General features: G+C 42.3%; 1 protein-coding gene across 1 annotated transcript in view; it reads left to right on the top strand.

Annotated features, from left to right (window-relative positions):
* LOC120936459 (odorant receptor 131-2-like) overlaps window positions 1-17,287 on the top strand; it is a 36,022-nt gene extending 18,735 nt beyond the window's left edge. Inside the window, exon 3 of the mRNA XM_040348811.1 lies at window positions 15,901-17,287. Coding sequence (XP_040204745.1) covers window positions 15,925-16,830 — 906 coding nt within the window. The 5' untranslated portion in view covers window positions 15,901-15,924 and the 3' untranslated portion in view covers window positions 16,831-17,287. The remainder of the gene's footprint in view (window positions 1-15,900) is intronic.
* The last annotated feature ends 2,156 nt before the right edge of the window (window positions 17,288-19,443 follow it).

The following is a 19,443-nucleotide window of genomic DNA, read 5'->3' as shown; positions in this document are numbered from 1 at the left end:
TCTTGTATGGTTTTAATTCTTGAACAGTGTGTTAATCTATTTGTATTTTCTTTAATAAATATATATTTTTTGTTATTTCTATTGTTTCCTTGCCTTTAAAGTCCGACCATTGGTTACACCCACACACCTGTTTCCCCCTGTACACAATACACTTCAATGGTGGTGGTGTCCTCACCTCGAGGAGAGCTGCGCCGCTGCCTGTCCTCCCACCAGATATCCCCGACAGTCCAGGAAGAGGGAGGGGAAATCGCGGCAAGCCCGGACCTAACATGCAGGCCTTCCATCCAGGGCCGTCTTAATAGCATCATGGGCCCCTGGGCAAAGTAATGCTTTGGGGTCCCTACAATGGAGACAGTGCAGGTAAACAAAAATCAAGTAGGTAAGAGGTAGGGGATATCTAGAGTGTAGAGGGGCATATCTGGGATGTAGAGGTGCAGCCCGGGCTCAAGGACCAGCTGGTTTGGGGAAAGGGCAGGGGCCCCCCATGTAGCTGGGGCCCCTGGGCATTGCCCAGGTGTGCCCTCTCATTAAGACAGCCCTGCTTCCATCTCATCTGCCCTGGGCCACTTCCATGTATCATGCAGCACTTCTGGCCGGCTGCTCTGTGTCCTGGCTCTCTCCCCTCGTCTTCTCACTGCCGCTACTAGGGTGGCATAATGCATTGCAGGCTGTGGATAGAGTGGTCCCGGAGAGCTCTAAAAAAGCTCCATGCACAGAGTCCAGGGATGTCTTCACAGGCGCATTTTACCGCCCCCTAGCCTGGCGCCTATGCTGTCTTATGGATGGTGACACAGGCCCTGCAGGTATTTTATAAATTCTTATACCCAGCGAGTGGCTGGGGATCTGGATTTTGGCACCCCTCCTACCCTGGCGCCCTAGGCAGCCACCTGACCTGCCTATTGCTAGTGCCGGCCCTGTACACAGCTGTTTCTGCTTTAGTTAATGACTGTGTTTCAACCTACATTGATGATCACTAGCACCTGCTTTGTATAATAATACACCTGACTCGAATCCTACAAAATCACTGACTTTGTGCAAGTGTGCACGTGCAAGAATTCATCCTCGTTTGAAGCCGAGGGGGAGTCACACCAAATATTTATTTGATTTTTATTTTATTTTGCTCACTTTGCATCTTGTAAATTGATTAAAATAAACAATTAAAATATATATATATTTTTAAACATTCTTACTTTACAGCACCTGCCTAAAGCCTTTGCACAGTTATTGTATATATACATGATAAAATGGGAAACAGGTGGAATAGGTAAACAAAAGTATAGATGTAAGATATGAAAAAGAGTACACCTTTGTTTTATTGGATTGAAGCAGAAGTACAAAGAAAACAAAGGTAAGGCAACAAAAAATCAAATAATAGAATTCAGTGCAAAACATGCACACTTTTATGCATTTTGTAGTGTTGATTGACTGGTTTTCCACTGGCACCAAAACATATGTTTTTTTGCTCTTTAAAAATTGATTGGTGACATAACAATTTACGATAGCTAGGAATAGTACATACCTGCGAGTCAGATTTTAATGTTTGCCAATACTGTCATCTAGATTTGTTTCCACCGTATGCTCCGTCTGACTGAGCAAATAGTTCACTCACCTCTTGCTACCGTCATATATATGGCAACAAAACCTTTTATGCTGGCTTTATTAACCAATATTGTAGTAATACAGAGATATAGTCAATTCCTTATTGCTTTATGGGCATGAATTTGCTTTAATTCACCAATTTTAAGAAAGTTACAAGCTCGTTATTTTGCAAACCTTGTAACTTCGAACAGCTAGGTGCATCCATAATATTTCCTGTACACAGCAACCACTCTTAAATATACTGTATATCTTACACAAATGACATGAGAGTACATAAATTGTCAAAGCTATATAAGTGTTTTTCAACCTTTTTCAGCCACGGCACACTTTAAAATCTCAAGGCAACTTCTCAAGGCACTCTAGCTCAAGACCTTCTGAAGGGCCTTTATTTGGTGGTAAATATTAATGAATAGCTTCTGTTTTTTTATTATTTAAAAGGAAAAGCCAAAATCCCCAAATATTTTTTTTTACATTTTGTTGTATATATCTATGCCATTACCTTTACCCTCCACCAAAAAACAAAAAAACTAAATTCTCCTACTCCTGATGAGAATACCACATGTGTGATGCCTTGTACACACGAGCGGAATTTCCGACGGAAAAAGTCAGACGGAAGCTTTTCATCAGATATTCCGTCCGTTTGTATGTCCCATCAGACTTTTTCCGTCGCAAATTCTGATGGAATTAGATAAAGAACATGTTCTCAATTTTTCAGATGAAAAACATTTCTATCAGAGGTTCCGTTCGTCTGGATGGACCACGCATGCTCGTAATCAAGTCGATGCATGCTCGGAAGCATTGAATTAAATTTTTCTCGGGCTCATCGTACTGTTTTATGTCACTGCGTTCTTGACGGTCGGAATTTGGTGTGACCGTGTGTATGCAAGACAGCTTGAGCGGAATTCCGTCAGAACTCCATCGGAAAAACCGTCTGAGTTAAATTTACTTTCAATCTTTTTATTCAATTTTCAAAAGAGAATAATATGTACAAACACTGGGCCAGATTCAAGAAGCATTTGCGCCTGTATAACCATATGTTACACAGGGCAATTGCTTACTTGCTCCGGCGTAGCGAATGCTCCTGATTCAGGAACATCGCTACGCCGACTGCAGCCTAAAATCTGCGTGGCATAAGGCTCTTATGCCACGCAGATTTTAGGCTGCATTCTTGCGTTGGCCGCTAGGGGGCGCTCCCATTGTGATCTGTGTATAGTATGCAAATTGCATACTAACACCGATTCACAACTTTGCGCGAGCCCTGCGTATGCAAATTACGTAGTTTGCGTACGTCGGGTTTCGCGTAAGGTTACACATCCTAATAGCAGGCACAGCCAATGCTATAGGATACCCACGTTCCCGCGTCGCGATATTTAAAATCTACGTCGTTTGCGTAAGTGAATCGTGAATGGCGCTGGACTTACGCAAACGACGTAAAAATTCAAAACTCGGCGCGGGAACGACGGCCATACTTAACATTGGATACGCCGCATAAAGCAGGGGTAAGTATACGCCGGAAAAAGCCGAACGCAAACGGCGTAAAAAAAAAGCGACGGGCGGGCGTTCGTTTCTGAATCGACAGAAATTGGAATTTGCATATTCGTCGCGTAAAAAAAACCGAAGCGCCACCTAGCGGCCGGCGGGAGAATGCAGCCTAAGATCCGACGGTGTAAGTCACTTAAACCAGTCGGATCTATGGGAGATCTATGCATAACTGATTCTTATGAATTAGTCGCATAGATCCGACCGTCGGATCTCAGAGAAACAACGGCGTATCAGGAGATACGCCGTCGTATCTCTTTGTGAATCTGGCCCACTGACACCGATCCTAACACTTACTAAATACCCTGAGCTAAGGATTTTATCTATATTTTTTTATTTATGCAATCTTCTATTACAGCAAGGAGAAGAAAGATACAATGTATCATTTTCTCCTCAGCAAGTTTTAACACTGGTGATCACAGTTATTGCCTTTGCAGTGATCACATGCTTGGGAGCCAGTTACTCTGTCGTGACAGTTCAGCCTCCATGCTGGGGGCACATGATTAAGCACAAATACGCGCCATAGATATGCGAAACACTATGAAAATAAGTTGTGATGCCACATATATGTGTTATGCTGTCATCAGGGATGCCATTAATTGACAGCACCCCTAACAAACCCAGACAACATCCCATTTGAGGAAGGTTGTCATATTTTGTGTGTGTGTGTGTGTATGTATATATATATATATATATATATATATATATATATATATATATATATATTTTAACTACATACAGTTGTGTTCATAAGTTTACATACCCTGGCATAATTTATGATTTCTTGGCCATTTTTCAAAGAATATGAATAACACAAAAACTTTTCTTTCACTCATGGTTAGTGTTTGGCTGAAGCCATTTATTATCAATCAACTATGTTTACTCTTTTTAAATCATAATCACAACAGAAACAACCCAAATTACCATGATCAAAAGTTTACATACCCCAGTTCTTAATACCGTGAATTGCCTCCTTTAACCTCCCTGGCGGTATGATTATTTCAGAAAAAAGGTGCTGAAAGCGGTACCATTATTTGCAAGGAACTTTGGCGTTATATACTGTAGGATTGTAATTCTTAGGAATAACTCACTTAAATTTTTTTATGACGAATTTCCCCACAAATCGCTATCGCACAATTCTGCAAGTGATTATAATTTATTATCGCTGTTTTCTAGCTGCTCTAAAACCATTTTTGACATAAAGGGATACTTTTGGACAATCTACAGTTTGCAGGCAGAAAGAACAGTTTTTATTATATAAAAGAACATGTAGGGCACTGGGCAGACCACTAGGGACAAGGGGGGTGTGTATTTTTTACATACAGTACTGTAATCTATAAGATTACAGTATACTGTATGTATTGTGTTTGTTTACCTTTTTGAATTTGGCGCCGTTCTCCGCCCCCGTGCGTCGTAACGTCGCAGGGAGCGGAGATCGGCGGCACAGGAGGACACTGTGTGAATCGAGCGAGGTCCCGCTCGCTCACACAGCGCGGTGGCATCGCTGGATCCAGGGACAAGGTAAGTAACTTTGTCTGTGGCTGCAGCGAGGCAAGCCCGAGTCTGACTCGGGGTTACCGATCGTAGCAAAAAATCTCACCCCGAGTCAGACTCGGGAACACCGGTTAACATCAATGACGGCTTGAAGTTTTTGTGGTATTTGTGGATGAGGCTCTTTGCAGAAAGCCTCCAGTTCCTGTAAATTCTTGGGCTGTCTTGCATGAACTGCACGTTTGAGAATGGCTCAATGATATTGAGGTCAGGAGACAGAGATGGCAACTCCAGAACCTTCACTTTATTCTGCTGTAGCCAATGACAGGTTGACTTGGCCTTGTTTAAATGGGTCTTGCCAGACTTGCATAAAATCACATGGCGACTAATCACTGTGAATGCACTAATTTTAGTGTACCAACGTCCCGAGACAGTGACAATGGAAATTAATGGACTAATAAATTGGACTTTTGGCGGTACAGGTAATTAATGTAAAAGATCTATAAATATTTATTTTGTAAAAAATGCATAAATAGAAACTTGTGTACATAATTTCATGAAACAGTATCAGCATATGGTATCAGTACATCTAACACAAAATGAGAGATAGATTTATACTTATACAGGTACATTCATGGCATAAAAGCACATAACATCAAAAAGGTATAGAAATCTTACGCCGCGTACACACGATCGGTCAAACCGCTGAGAACGGTCTGATGGACCGTTTTCATCGGACCAAACAGATCGTGTGTGGGCCCCAGCGGTTAATTAATCCATAGGTTAAAAAAAAGCAATCTTGTTTTAAATTTAACTGATGGATACCTAACCGGAAAAAAAAAACGATCGTTTGTAGGCACGTCCATCGGTTAAGTCGACGCATGCTTGGAAGCATTGAACTTCGTTTTTTTCAGCACGTCGTTGTGTTTTACGTCACCGCGTTCTGACACAATCGTTTTTTTTAAACGATGGTGTGTAGGCACGACTGACCATCAGTCAGCTTTATCGGTTAACCGATGAAAACGGTCCATCAGACCGTTTTCATCGGATGGACCGATCGTGTGTACAGGGCTTTAGTGTTTGAAGCTGAATCCAATATGCATAATAGTAGATCTTGCTTTTACTCTCGACATGTTTTGCGTACAGGACGCTTCATCAGGAGCATAAAGGTGGGTCAATCGAATCTGAAAGAGTCGATCCAACCACTGATTGTGTGGTAAGGAGTGTACAATGTTTTGGACCTAACCAGCCTCCCAGGCATGTGGTAGGTACTCGTTGTGTCTAAAGGTACGGAGGTAAAAATATAGCACAAACTGTTGGTAAACAGTGTGTATGAACCGGGATCCCACTGGCAGACCTTGGACTGGAATGGACTCCAAATAGCAGATTGCCAATTGGCCAAACAGTAGAGGTGCCTATGCATGGACCTCTGTTACCTGCTGGTCTCTTTCCTTGGCTGCTCCAACTTTGATATGATCAGACACTGTCTTAGTTACTAACAGATCCAATTGTCTGTCGGTAGTTGTTGAGGTGGTTACCCCCCTCTACTGTTTTGCCAACAGTTTGTGCTATATTTTTACCTCCGTACCTTTTAGACACAACGAGTACCTACCACATGCCCGGGAGGCTGGTTAGGTCCAAAACGTTGTACACTCCTTACCACACAATCAGTGGTTGGATCGACTCTTTGAGATTCGATTGACCCACCTTTATGCTCCTGATGTAGCGTCCTGTACGCGAAACATGTCGAGAGTAAAAGCAAGATCTACTATTATGCATATTGGATTCAGCTTCAAACACTAAGGCCCAAATTCTTGTACATCGGCGTATCTCTGCGGCGGCGTAACGTATCCGATTTACGTTACGCCGCTGCAACTTACACGGGCAAGTGCTGTATTCTTAAAGCACTTGCTCCGTAAGTTGCGGCGGTGTAGCGTAAATCGGCCGGCGTAAGCCCGCCTAATTCAAATGTGGAAGGGGGGGAGTGTTTTATGTTAAACTACTGTGACCCGACGTAATTGACATTTTTGTGGAATTTCCCAGTGTGCATTGCTCCAAAGTACGCCGCAAGGACGTCATTGGTTTCAACGTGAACGTAAATGACGTCCAGCCCCATTCACGCGGAACGACTTACGCAAACGACGTAACTTTTTCAAATTTCAACGCGGGAACGACGGCCATACTTAACATTGGCTGCGCCTCATATAGCAGGGGCAACTATACGCCGGGAAAAGCCTAACGTAAACGTCGTAACTTTACTGCGTCGGCCGCGCATACGTTCGGGAATTTGCGTATCTAGCTAATTTGCATACTCAACGCGGAATTTGACGGAAGCGCCACCTAGCGGTCAAAAAAAAAATGCAGTTAAGATCCGACGGCGTAAGAGACTTACGCCTGTCGGATCTAATGGATATCTATGCGTATTCTAAGAATCAGACGCATAGATACGACGGGTCGGATTAGGACTTACGACGGCGTACATAGCGCTGCGCCGTCGTAAGTCCTTTAAGAATCTGGGCCTAAGAGTTCTATACCTTTTTGACGTTATGTACCATGCCATGAATGTACCTGTATAAGTATAATTCTATCTCTCATTTTGTGTTAGATGTACTGATACCAGATTCTGATACTGTTTCATGAAATTATGTACACAAGTTTCTATTTATGCATTTTTTTACAAAATAAATATTTATAGATCTTTTACATTAATTACCTGTACCGCCAAAAGTCCAATTTATTAGTCCATTAATTTCCATTTACTTGGCCTTGTGTTTTGGATCATTGTCATGTTGGAATGTCCAAGTACGTCCCATGTGCAGCTTCCTGGCTGATGAATGCAAATGTTCCTCCAGTATTTTTTGATAACATACTGCATTCATCTTGCCATCAATTTTGACCAAATTTCCTGTGCCTTTGTAGCTCAAACATCCCCAAAACATCAGCGATCCACCTCCGTGTTTTACAGTAGGAATGGAGTACCTTTCATCATAGGCCTTTTTGACTCCAAATGTAGTGTTTATGGTTGTGGCCAAAAAGCTAAATTTTGGTCTCATCGCTCCAAATTATTTTGTGCCAAAAGGTTTGAGGCTAGTCCCTGTGCTGTTTGGTGTATTGTAAGCGGGATACTTTGTGCCATTTTCATAGTAATGGCTTTCTTCTGGCGACTCGACCATGCAGACCATCTTTCTTCAAGTGCCTCCTTATTGTGCATCTTGAAACAGCCACACCACATGTTTTCAGAGAGTCCTGTATTTCACCTGAAGTTATTTGTGAGTTTTTCCTTGCATCCCAAACAATTTTCCTGGTAGTTTTGGCTGAAATTTTAGTTGCTCTACCTGACCGTGGTTTGGTTTCAACAGAACCCCTAATTTTCCACTTCTTGATTAGAGTTTGAACACTGCTGATTGGCATTTTCAATTCCTTGGATATCTTTTTATATCTCTGTAGCACTACCCCCAAAGGAGCTGCTGGTTTGTTTTGGGTGACATGTTACCTCTAATCCTTCGCCGTCTAGGGTATCAGATGAGAGTTGAGAAAAACTTCTATGTCCACACTTTAGGCTTTTTTTTCTTTGCTTTATTTACCCAACATGGTAAAGGTAATAAAAGTAGTAGTTGAAGAGGTGGAAGTGTAATAGGTAACAGGTTCAGGTGTATAACTTTTGTCCCCATCAACATGGGGACATCTTCCCCATGTTGAGGGCATGTGGCCTGGTACGGTTCAGGAGAGGGGGGCCGCACTCTGTCCCCCCCTCTTTTCTGCGGCCGGCCAGGTTAACGTGCTCGGATAAGGGGTTTGGTGTGGATTTTCGGGGGAACTTCACGCTATTTTAAAAAAAAAATTGCGGTAATTTTTTTTAAATTGACGGCAGGGTTCCCCTTAATATCCATACCAGACCTGAAGGGCCTGGTACTTGAATTTGGGGGGGACCCCCACGCTTTTTTTTTATTTTTTATGAATGAATTCTCTCTGAATTGCCGGGAGCCGACATTTCATTATAGCCACGAGTCCGGTTTTAAATTACTTTTTTTCTTTCAGAAATTACACTTTGTGCAGGGACAGTTATAAGTACGGGAAACAAGCGCTATTTCACATGCTTACTTTACACCCCCCCTAGGTACGAAATTTAAAGGAATATTTCACTTTTATTGTTTCACTCTAAGCATTATTAAATTCACTGCTCCCGAAAAAACGGCCGTTTTTAAAACTTTTTTTGCATTGATACATGTCCCCTGGGGCAGGACCCAGGTCCCCAAACACTTTTTTAGGACAATAACTTGCATATTAGCCTTTAAAATTAGCACTTTAGATTTCTCCCATAGACTTTAACAGGGTGTTCCGCGGCTTTTCGAATTTGCCACGAACACCCCAAATTGTTAGTTGTTCTCCGAATAGGCGAACAGGCAATGTTCAATTGAACATGAGTTCGACTCGAACTCGAAGCTCATCCCTAGTCATTAAGATGAATGTAATCTACATTTTGTAATAACAGTTTAAATTTTATTATTATTTCATGTTAATAGAAAGATCATAAAATGTGTATATTTATTTGAATTCAATTAGGCACATTTCTATAACATTTAAAAAAATAAAATGACACACACAGGGTTACAGTATATATAGAGTGAAATATTATGAATTGTTTGTTTTACACCTCCTGAACAGTTACGTACATAAAATTATCTTTATGATTAATTTCCACTTGCTTAGGCAGGAGTCACATTTTAGAGCAGTTAATCAAGTGAGTGTCGTGATCTTAATGTCCACTAAACCTGGCTGCCTAGATACTCTTCCTGGTGCCAAAGAGCTGGTTTCCCAGTAAATGGCTAGACCTCATTCCTGCATTCAGCTCAGCTGTCAATAAAAATCTGTATTAATGGTGCGTTGACATCAAGGTTTCATTGACTTGTAAGGCATTAAGGGCCAGATCCACGAAGCAGTTACGCTGGCGTATCTATTGATACGCCGCGTAACTTCTAGGTTGCTCCGGCGTATCTTTGTTTTGTATCCACAAAACAAGATACGCCTGAAGCTGGGCTAGATCCGTCGGATCTAAGGTGCATATTTACGCTGGCCGCTAGGTGGCGCTTCCGTCGATTTCTGCGTCGAGTATGCAAATTAACTAGATACGCCAATCCACAAACGTACGTCCGACCGGCGCATTTTTTTACGTAGTTTCCGTAAGGCTTTTTCCGGCGTAAAGTTACCCCTGCTACATGAGGCGTAGCCAATGTTAAGTATGGACGTTGGGCCAGCGTCGAATTTTCCGTTGTGTACGTAGTTTGCGTAAAACGTTTGCGAATAGGGCTTTGCGTAGAATGACGTTCACGTCGAAAGCATTGGCTTGTTGCGGGTTAATTTCGAGCATGCGCACTGGGATACCCCCATGGACGGCGTATGCGTCGTTAAAAAAAAACGTAGATTACGTTGGGTCAATAGGAATTACCATAAAACACGCCCCCATCTCATCCATTTGAATTGCGCGCCCTTACGCCAACACAGTTACACTACGCCGCCGTAACTTACGGCGCAAATTCTTTGAGGATATGGAAAATACGCTGTAAGATACGGCGGCGTAGTGTATCTCAGATATGCTACGCCGGACGTATAGATGCGCCAAGGTACGTGGATCTGGCCTTAAATGTTGAATAACTTTATTATTAATCAGTTCACCTCTGAAGTATTATTTTCATTTTTGCACGCATGTTAAAATCTGCATTTTTAGATAGAAGCTTACTTGAAACCTTCAAACATTATACATTTTTTGAAAGCTTGCAATCACAAGTGGGCTAACAAGCCCCATATGTTATAGCACTGAGAAGATGACTGGAATTCTTATAGAGGCATCTGAGGCCTACTAGACCACATGTCTCTTCTGCCCTCTGTCCTCGACTACAGACTTTGTTCAATGAGTTGTTTAATGGACTTTGCAGTCAAGATTTTGACAGCTCTGAACCCAGATGTGCTCAGAGCTAAGCGAGGAGGGGCAGCACACTGTGGGTCTCGTAAATATAATCAGGTGGCTCTACAGCCTCGCAGGCCACTTTTACTTCAAAGTCACTAGCCTGCTGAGAAAAATAAAAATATTCTAAAGATCTTTTTGGAAAAGCAAGTACAATCCAGTGTTGCCAACCCCCAGAAGTGAAATTTACTGGCAGAAAGCCAAAATTTACAAATGGCACCAATTTTTTACTGACAAAAAATCATGAGATTCCACATTCTTTACTAGCACTGCAAAAAAAGTACCTAAATGTTGTTGTTTTGTTGTGCAAATATCAATATTTGAACTATAACCACATAGCTAGTGCTATTAACTATGTGTTTAAGTTAAACAAAAGTCAAAAAACATATTTCTCCATTGACATGAAGGTCGGGATACTATAACCCAGCTGACACAGAGTTAGTTCCCCCTTACATCAGAGTCTGCAGGATTCCACCTTACAGTGCAAGGGAACTCTTATGTAAATCTACGCTGCAGATCATGATGTAAGGGAGAACTCTGATGTAGGTGGAGGAGCTCTGGTGACCAGAGACAACCTTCTGCAGAGTGAATACACTAAGGTAATGGGGGTTACTAATATGGGGGGAACCTTTATATCAGTGCCCCCTTACATTATTGTATTCACTCCTCTCCTTACATCAGTGACCCCCCCCCTCAGAATGGCCTGGCGGCGCTGTCACCTCTTAGGTGCACCGTGCGGGGCTCAGTCAGACGGCTCCAGCTTGGTGGCTCTGATCTCCTCTCCACAGTCCACAAATGTCTGTTTCTTCCGTAACCCCATCCCGACGCTCCCACTCTTGACTCCTTTCTAGGATCCCCTTTAGAGACTGCAGACATGATAAAAGACAGGAGATGGTAAGAGGCTGCGGACATGATACAGGAGGTGGACAGAGACTGCGGACATACTACAGGAGGTGGACAGAGGTTGCGGACATACTACAGGAGGTGGACAGAGGCTGCGGAAATACTACAGGAGGTGGACAGAGACTGCGGACATACTACAGGAGGTGGACAGAGGCTGCAGACATACTGCAGAAGGGGAACAGAGGCTGCGGATATACTACAGGAGGTGGACAAAAGCTGCAGACATACTACAGGAGGTGGACAGAGGCTGTGGATATACTACAGGAGGTGGACAAAAGCTGCAGACATACTACAGGAGGTGGACAGAGGCTGTGGACATACTACAGGAGGTAGACAGAGGCTGTGGATATACTACAGGAGGTGGACAAAAGCTGCAGACATACTACAGGAGGTGGACAGAGGATGTGGACATACTACAGGAGGTGGACAAAAGCTGCAGACATACTACAGGAGGTGGACAAAAGCTGCAGACATACTACAGGAGGTGGACAAAAGCTGCATACTACAGGAGGTGGACAGAGGCTGTGGACATACTACAGGAGGTGGACAGAAACTGCGGACATGATGGTGTCTCCTCTGCTATCTATTCTTTGGCCAACTGTGCAGCCACAGACCCATCCAAGGGTTAAGTCCTAGTTTGTCCATCTTTTTTTAGGAGATCATTATGTTGAACCATTTCACATGCTTGGCTGAAATTAAGATCCACAGCACCATTGTTGTCCAAAACATTTGTGATCTGACATGATCTGCTCTTAGTAAATCCATGTTGCTTTAGGTCCAGCATGTTGTAAATTTTAAATGATCATTGATGTATATTTTTTATGAGTAATACTATTAGTTTTACTACTACAAATGCTAAATTCACTGGCCTGGTCTTGTGGATATGTACACTTTTAGCTTTCCAGGAGTCATGGGTGAACTTCTTCCTGTTAGACATGTTTTTGATAGTGTCATTTACTTCTTTAAAAATTAAACCGAAGTAGTTGTTTAACCACTTCAACTATTTTGGTGGTCAAAGACCAGGCCACTTTTTGGGATTCGGCACTACAGTACGTTGCTTTAACTGACAATTGCGCAGTCGTGCGACGTGGCTCCCAAACAAAATTGACATCCTTTTTTTCCCACAAATAGACCTTTTTCTTGGTGGTATTTACATTTTTCGTGCTGTAAACAAAAGAAGAGCGACAATTTTGAAAAAAATGCAATATTTTTTACTTTTTGCTATAATAAATATCCCCCAAAAATATATAAAAAAAATGTTTCCACAGTTTAGGCCGATATGTATTCTTCTACATATTTTTGGTAAAAGAAATCACAAATAAAAGTTATAGCATCTACAAAATAGGGGACTGTTTTATGGCATTTTTTATTAATATTTTTTTTTTTACTAGTTATGGCGGCGATCAGCGATTTTTATCGGGACTGCGACATTATATCGGACACCATTTTGGGACCATTGTCATTTTTACAGCACTGATTACTGTAAAAATGACACTGGCAGTGAAGGGGTTAACCACTTGGGGGCAAGGAAGGGGTTAATTGTGTCCTAGGGAGTGATTCTAACTGTGTGGGGGCTGGGCTTACTGTGACACGACACTGATCGCTGCTTCCGATGAGAGGGAGCAGACGATCAGTGTCCTGTCACAAGGCAGAACAGGGAAATGCCTTGTTTACACAGACATCCCCCTGTTCTGCCTCTCTGTGACACTGTCGCGGGATGCCGGCGGACATTGAGTCCGCAGGTCCTGTGGGCAAGGTCACTGGGAGTGCGCCTGCCGCACGGATTCTTAAAGGGGACGTACAGGTACGCCAATTTGCCTACCGCTGCCATTCTGACGACGTATATCGGCGTGCAGCGGTCGGAAAGTGGTTAATAGAATTATGAAAGGCCACCCCCCTCTATCTCCTCCACCCACAGGCACCTGAAAGGGAAAATGTTATACTTACCTGACGATAATTTTCCTTTCCTGATGCAAGCATGACAGCATATACGTATGGGTAGGCTCCGCCCCCTGCCCAATAACAGGACCGGTTATATTATAAAAGTAGGTCTCCTCCCTGCCTGCAGTATTATTGTAACTTAGTATCACTGCGAAGCCCTTTTTTACATGTTCATTCATTTTTATTTATTTATTTTATTTTTTCAGGGGGGGGGACCTATATGCTGTCATGCTTGCATCAGGAAAGGAAAATTACCATCAGGTAAGTATAAAATTTTCCCTTTTCCTGACACAGCATGACAGCATATACGTATGGGATGTACCAAATCACCAGACAACAAGGGTGGGTACTGCTCGAGTGTTTAAGAGGATTAGATCTATCCCGACTAATGACTGGGATGTATTGTAGTTAAGACTGCTGGGTTCTTGAGAATGGACCCCTAACGTGTTGAATGTAGACCAGGTCATAGTTTACATTTTAACTCTGGAGGAACTATTTTGGAGTTCCGTCAATGGATGCACAACCAGTTTGGAAGAGCTGTCTCTGCCCTCATCTGATGGATTTGTTCTAGTCATCTAAGTTTTGACTAACTTGATCCGCACAACTGAAATTGTCTTCGTTGGACAGTAAGATTGTTCTTTTCCAAGGTTTAGAAGTGTGTCTATGGGAATGTTTGACCATTCTTCCAGAAGCACATTTGTGAGGTCAGGCACTGATGTGGACGAGAAGACCTGGCTCACAGTCTCCGTTCTAATTCATCCCAAAGGTGTTCTATCGGGTTGCCAACCTGACTGCGCACCAGTGCACAAACAAGGTCCATAAAGACATAGATGAGCGAGTTTGGGGTGGAGGAGCTTGACTGGCCTGCACAGAGTCCTAACCTCAACCTGATAGAACACCTTTCGGATGAATGAGAGCAGAGACTGCGATCCAGGCCTTCTCGTCCACGTCAGTGCCTGACATTACAAATGCGCTTCTGGAAGAATGGTCAAACATTCCCATAGACACACTCCTAAACCTTGTGGACAACCTTCCCAGAAGAGTTGAAGCTGTTATAGCTGCAAAGGGAAGGCCGACTCAATATTGAACCCTACAGACTAAGACTGGGATGCCATTAAAGTCCATGTGCGTGTAAAGACAGGTGTCTCAATACTTTTGGTAATATAGTGCATGTATTGTACCCAGTATTATTTTTTGTGATCCTTAAATATATTTCTTCCTGATACACCTTAAAAGGGTTTGTCTCCTTTCTTAATAGATTTAGCAATTTCCACATCTTTTTGTGCTTGAGTGGCACTGATGTTTTAGAGTAGCAGTTTTGCCAGGTTTGTATTTCTGTCTGTGAGCACATTAGGGAGACTTTGCCCTACGTCCTATCCCTGTGGGGCCCGTGCAAGAAATGGAGGTGCAGGTGTCACTGGGGCAGGGAGGCAGGGACTGCAATAAAAACATCACCAGGCGTGTTTTTGTCCATGTGCCTGTTGGAGCGATTACCCTTCAATTTCTGTTCTGATGGGGACACAGTTAACAATACAAATCTGACAGAGCTTCTAACCTTTCCCTGTTCTATCCAAATGTAAATAAAAACCTTTGGCTATAGTTGGATTTTAACCAAGAGCCAGTATGATGCCTTTATGTTTTTATATGTACAAACTGTAAGATGTAATGATTTTTAAATGGTTATGGTTCTAGAATTTAGGGACAGTGAACACATAGCTGTTTAAAGAAGTGGTCATCAACCCTGTCCTCAGGGCCCACTAACAGGCCAGGTTTTAAGTATTACCTTTGGGGAGATGCAGACTAGAATACTGCAATCATTGAGCAGCAAATGATATCACCTGTGATGTACAGTGGAACCTCGGATTGCGAGTAACGCGGTTAACGAGCGTTTCGCAATACGAGCACTGTATTTCCTAAAATCCTAACTCGGTTTGCGAGTGTAGTCTTGAAAAACAAGGCCTGAGGTGGGGGCGCGCCCGAGGACCGTTCGGCTGACCTTGACAAACCCTGGAAAGGCTCGTGAACTGAGTCTTTCCGAGGTCAGCCGAACTGTCCTCTGGCCTTTCCAGCTGTTTTCAAGGCTCTCCGGCACCCCCCACCTCTGACCGCATGCGTTATTGCATGCCATTGAAGTCAATGCGGAACAAATTATTTTCATTTCTATTGACTTCAGTACTACTAGTACTTTGGGTTACGAGCATTCTCCCGGAACGGATTATGCTCGTAATCCAAGGTTCCACTGTATTTCAGTTATCTTGCAAACCTGGCCTGTTAGTGGGTCTTGAGGACAGGGTTGATGACTACTGGTTTAAAGGACGGGATCTTGACATTGGTACATACGTACGATTTTATCCAGTTCTTTTCATTGAACAAAGATATACACGTAGGATTGCATTGACCTATCATTCTGAAAAGAGAACTTTCTTTTCACGAAAGACAATTTATGTTTATTTTTTCTTTTCTAGATGTGAACTTACATTAATTTTACTATGAACAATACCACTGAAGAAAACAATAACACCGATTCCAGTCTGCATTTAGCGAAGGCAACTTTCTACCTTCTGGACTTCCTCGTCTGCTGTTTTTTCACCATCCTCATTACGCAGACTATCTGGAGAGACAGTGCACTGAAGAAAGAAGTGAGATTCTTCCTCTTATGCCAACACTTCATGTGTTTGACTTTCTTCTTTTTGACAGGAACCATTTTTTACTTTCTTCGAGCACTCCGAGTTAACGCACCAGCCATTGTGTGCTGGATCATTTTTGCAGTGCAGATAACAATTGGAAGGGGAGTCCTCATTAGTCTTGCCTTAATGGCATTGAACACTTGCATTGCTATTTGCTGGCCATTACACTATGAGGCGTTTGCACATTCAGTGAAACGTAAAATAGTTGCGTGCTTATGGATTATTTCACTTTTTGATCCCACCATTTCAGTGATCTATGAAATTATCGCAAAAGGTCCAAAACATTCTGTCCAGCTGGATCCATCTTGCCCGACAACTTTATCAGGCCTTCTACCAAGAGTAGCTGGAATTGTTTTTCTTATCATTTTAGTCAGTCTAATTATAGGATCCTATGTCGCTATATATAGAGAAGGTAAGCGTGCAGGACATTTTACTAAGAACAATAAAAATGCCAGGAGAACTATATTTATTCATGGACTACAGACTGCTCTTCATATCATCCCAACGTTTCTGGTCATTGCACTGCGTAAAGAAAATACTTTACACCTAATGCTGGATTTGGTCAGTTTTATTATTTTTTCATTTGCTCAGTGTGCCAGTCCTATAGTGTATGGACTGAGATGTAAAGAATTAAGAGACAAATTTCTCGAAAGATATCTTTGCCATGTAAAACAGTTGTCAGAAACAGAAAATAATTATAGTAGATGAACTATTAACTGATTGAAATTTGATACATTTTAATTTTTAGGTTTAATACCTGTTTAGGTGATCTAGATAGGTCTGTTATTAACTTGATTCATCTGTTTCCCAGTAGGGACATGGGGTGTCAGAGAGCAGACAACTAGCTCTACACTCACTGTTTCCCTGGACTTTTAGGCTTGGTTCACACATGTCCAGCCACAGTTTCAGCGCAGTTTTTAAAAGGAGTGCGGGGCAGTTTTATTCACCGGTTCAGGTGTGGTTTTTACTTGAAATCGCACCTGAACCAAACTTAAAAATCACACGGGACTCTTTTTTAAAATGCACTGTGGCCGGCCTGCAGATATGTGAACTGGTTCCATAGAGAAGGCAGGCAGTTCACATGTCATACGAATTGGATGCGGTTCAAAATGCATCCAATTCACATATACACTATATTGTCAAAAGTAATGAGACACATGCCTTTACACGCACATGAACTTTAATGGCATCTTAGTCTGCAGGGTTCAATATTGAGTTGGCCCACCCTTTTGCAGCATTTGTGAGGTCAGGCACCGATGTGGACGATAAGGCCTGGCTCGCAGTCTTCACACAAATTTATCCCAAAGGTGTTCTATTAGGTTGAGGTTGAGGCTAATTAAGTTCCTCCACCCCAAACTCGCTCATCCATGTCTTTATGTACCTTGCTTTGTGCACTGGTGCACAGTCATGTTGGAACAGGAAGGGATCAACCCCAAACTGTTCCCACAAAGGTGGGAGCATGAAATTGTCTGAAATGTCTTGGTATGCTGAAGCCTTAAGAGTTCCCTTCACTGGAACTAAGGGGCCAAGTTCAACTCCTGAAAAACAACCCCCACACCATAGTCCCCCCTCCACCAAATGATTTGGACCAGTGCACAAAGCAAGGTCCATAAAGACTTGGATAAGCGAGTTTGGTGTGGAGGAACTTGACCTGATTCTGATAGACCACCTTTGGGATGAATTAGAGCGAGCCAGGTCCTCTTGTCCACATCAGTGACCTCACAAATGCATAGACACACTCCTAAACCTTGTGGACAGCCTTCCTAGATGAGTTGAAGCTGTTACAGCTGAAAGGGTGGGCTAACTCAATATTGAACCCTACAGACTAAAGCCTCATACACGCGATCAGATTTTCCGCAGACAAAGCGTAGGACTTTTGTCTGAAGGGCGTTGGCCGGGAATTTGTCTTGCATACAAACGGCACACAATCCAATATGCTCACAATGTCAGATTTCACTAGCGGCCTTAGCTCTGCAAGATTTGAGTCACCGCCTGCCAAACTGGTAAGCAATACTAATATTCTTTGACAAGCTGCATAGAATTAAACCTTTATTGTCCTGAAACATGGTCTAGCTTTAGTTCTGAGGCCTTTTCCATTTGGATGTGCTGGAGCTTTTAAAAGAACACGTGTATAAGATGTGCAAGCCATCTCTACCAGCTCATTTCTATTTGAAGAAGCACTTTAGGATAAACTGCACAGCCTTGCAGAGAACAAATTGAGAGACCTTGACATAAATAAACAGAATAGATAAAAAAAATTGGAAGAAGAAACAAATCTTTTTTTAATGATCAGTGGCATATGGCTGCTTCAAGTCACACTCTTGGATTGAAAAACAAACCTTTACTTTGTTATAATTGCTTGCTAAAAGATGTACAGAAAAAAACACAAATTTGCCAATTGTATATCTAAAAATAGTATTACCCTTATTTATGGTACAAGGAAAACAGACACAGATAGTAAATCCTATTAATAAATAAAGAAGAATGAATAAATATGTCAGAAAGATTAAGAAAAAGATTATAATAGCAATAAAACAAGTGAAATTGAAAAAAAAAATTCTAAAGGTATTCTATTCGTTTTCCAATAAAGGATAACCAATCATCGGACAGGGTACATATCATTCCGACAACAAATGTTCAATGTGAGCTTTTGGTCGGATATTCCGACAGTGTGTAGGCTCCATCGGACGTTTGCAACAAATCTTTGAGAGCTGGTTCTCAATTTTTTCGACAACAAAAGGTCTTCTGTATGCAATTCCGACGCACAAAAATCCTATGCATGCTCGGAATCATTGAACTTCATTTTTCGCGGCTCGTCATAGTGTTGTACGTGACCAAGTTCTTGACGTTCAGAATTTCCGACAACATTTGTGTGACAGTGTGTATGCAAGACAAGTTTGAGCTAACACTCCGTCTGAAAAAAATCCACGGTTTTCCACGGTCGGTTGCAGCCAAATTGGGATAAACGCCTATTTTATATTTGTTGTCATTCACACAACATAACTTATTCTGGACCCTCCAGCAAGGAAAAATCCTACATAGTTATCTTTGTTTATGAGGGGGCTGGGCAGCTGTGCTTGCCATAATTAATCTGCACTGTGCAGGCAGATATTCATTATCAATTTTAACTAGATTTGAACACTGTCTGTCCTTACAAAGAGGTAAAAGTGTAGAGGCTAGGCTTCTTGTATGGCAGTGTTTCTCAACTCCAGTCCTCAAGGCACCCCAACAAATCATGTTTTCAAGCTTGCCATTATCTTGCACAGGTGATTTGATCAGTTTCACTGCCTTAAGCTGGCCATACACCTATAGATTATCTGC

This window comes from Rana temporaria, chromosome 4 (genome assembly GCF_905171775.1).
Source record: "Rana temporaria chromosome 4, aRanTem1.1, whole genome shotgun sequence".
Taxonomy (NCBI): Eukaryota; Metazoa; Chordata; class Amphibia; order Anura; family Ranidae; genus Rana; species Rana temporaria.
Note: the sequence above shows the minus strand (reverse complement) of the source record. Positions and strands in the feature narration are given on the sequence as shown.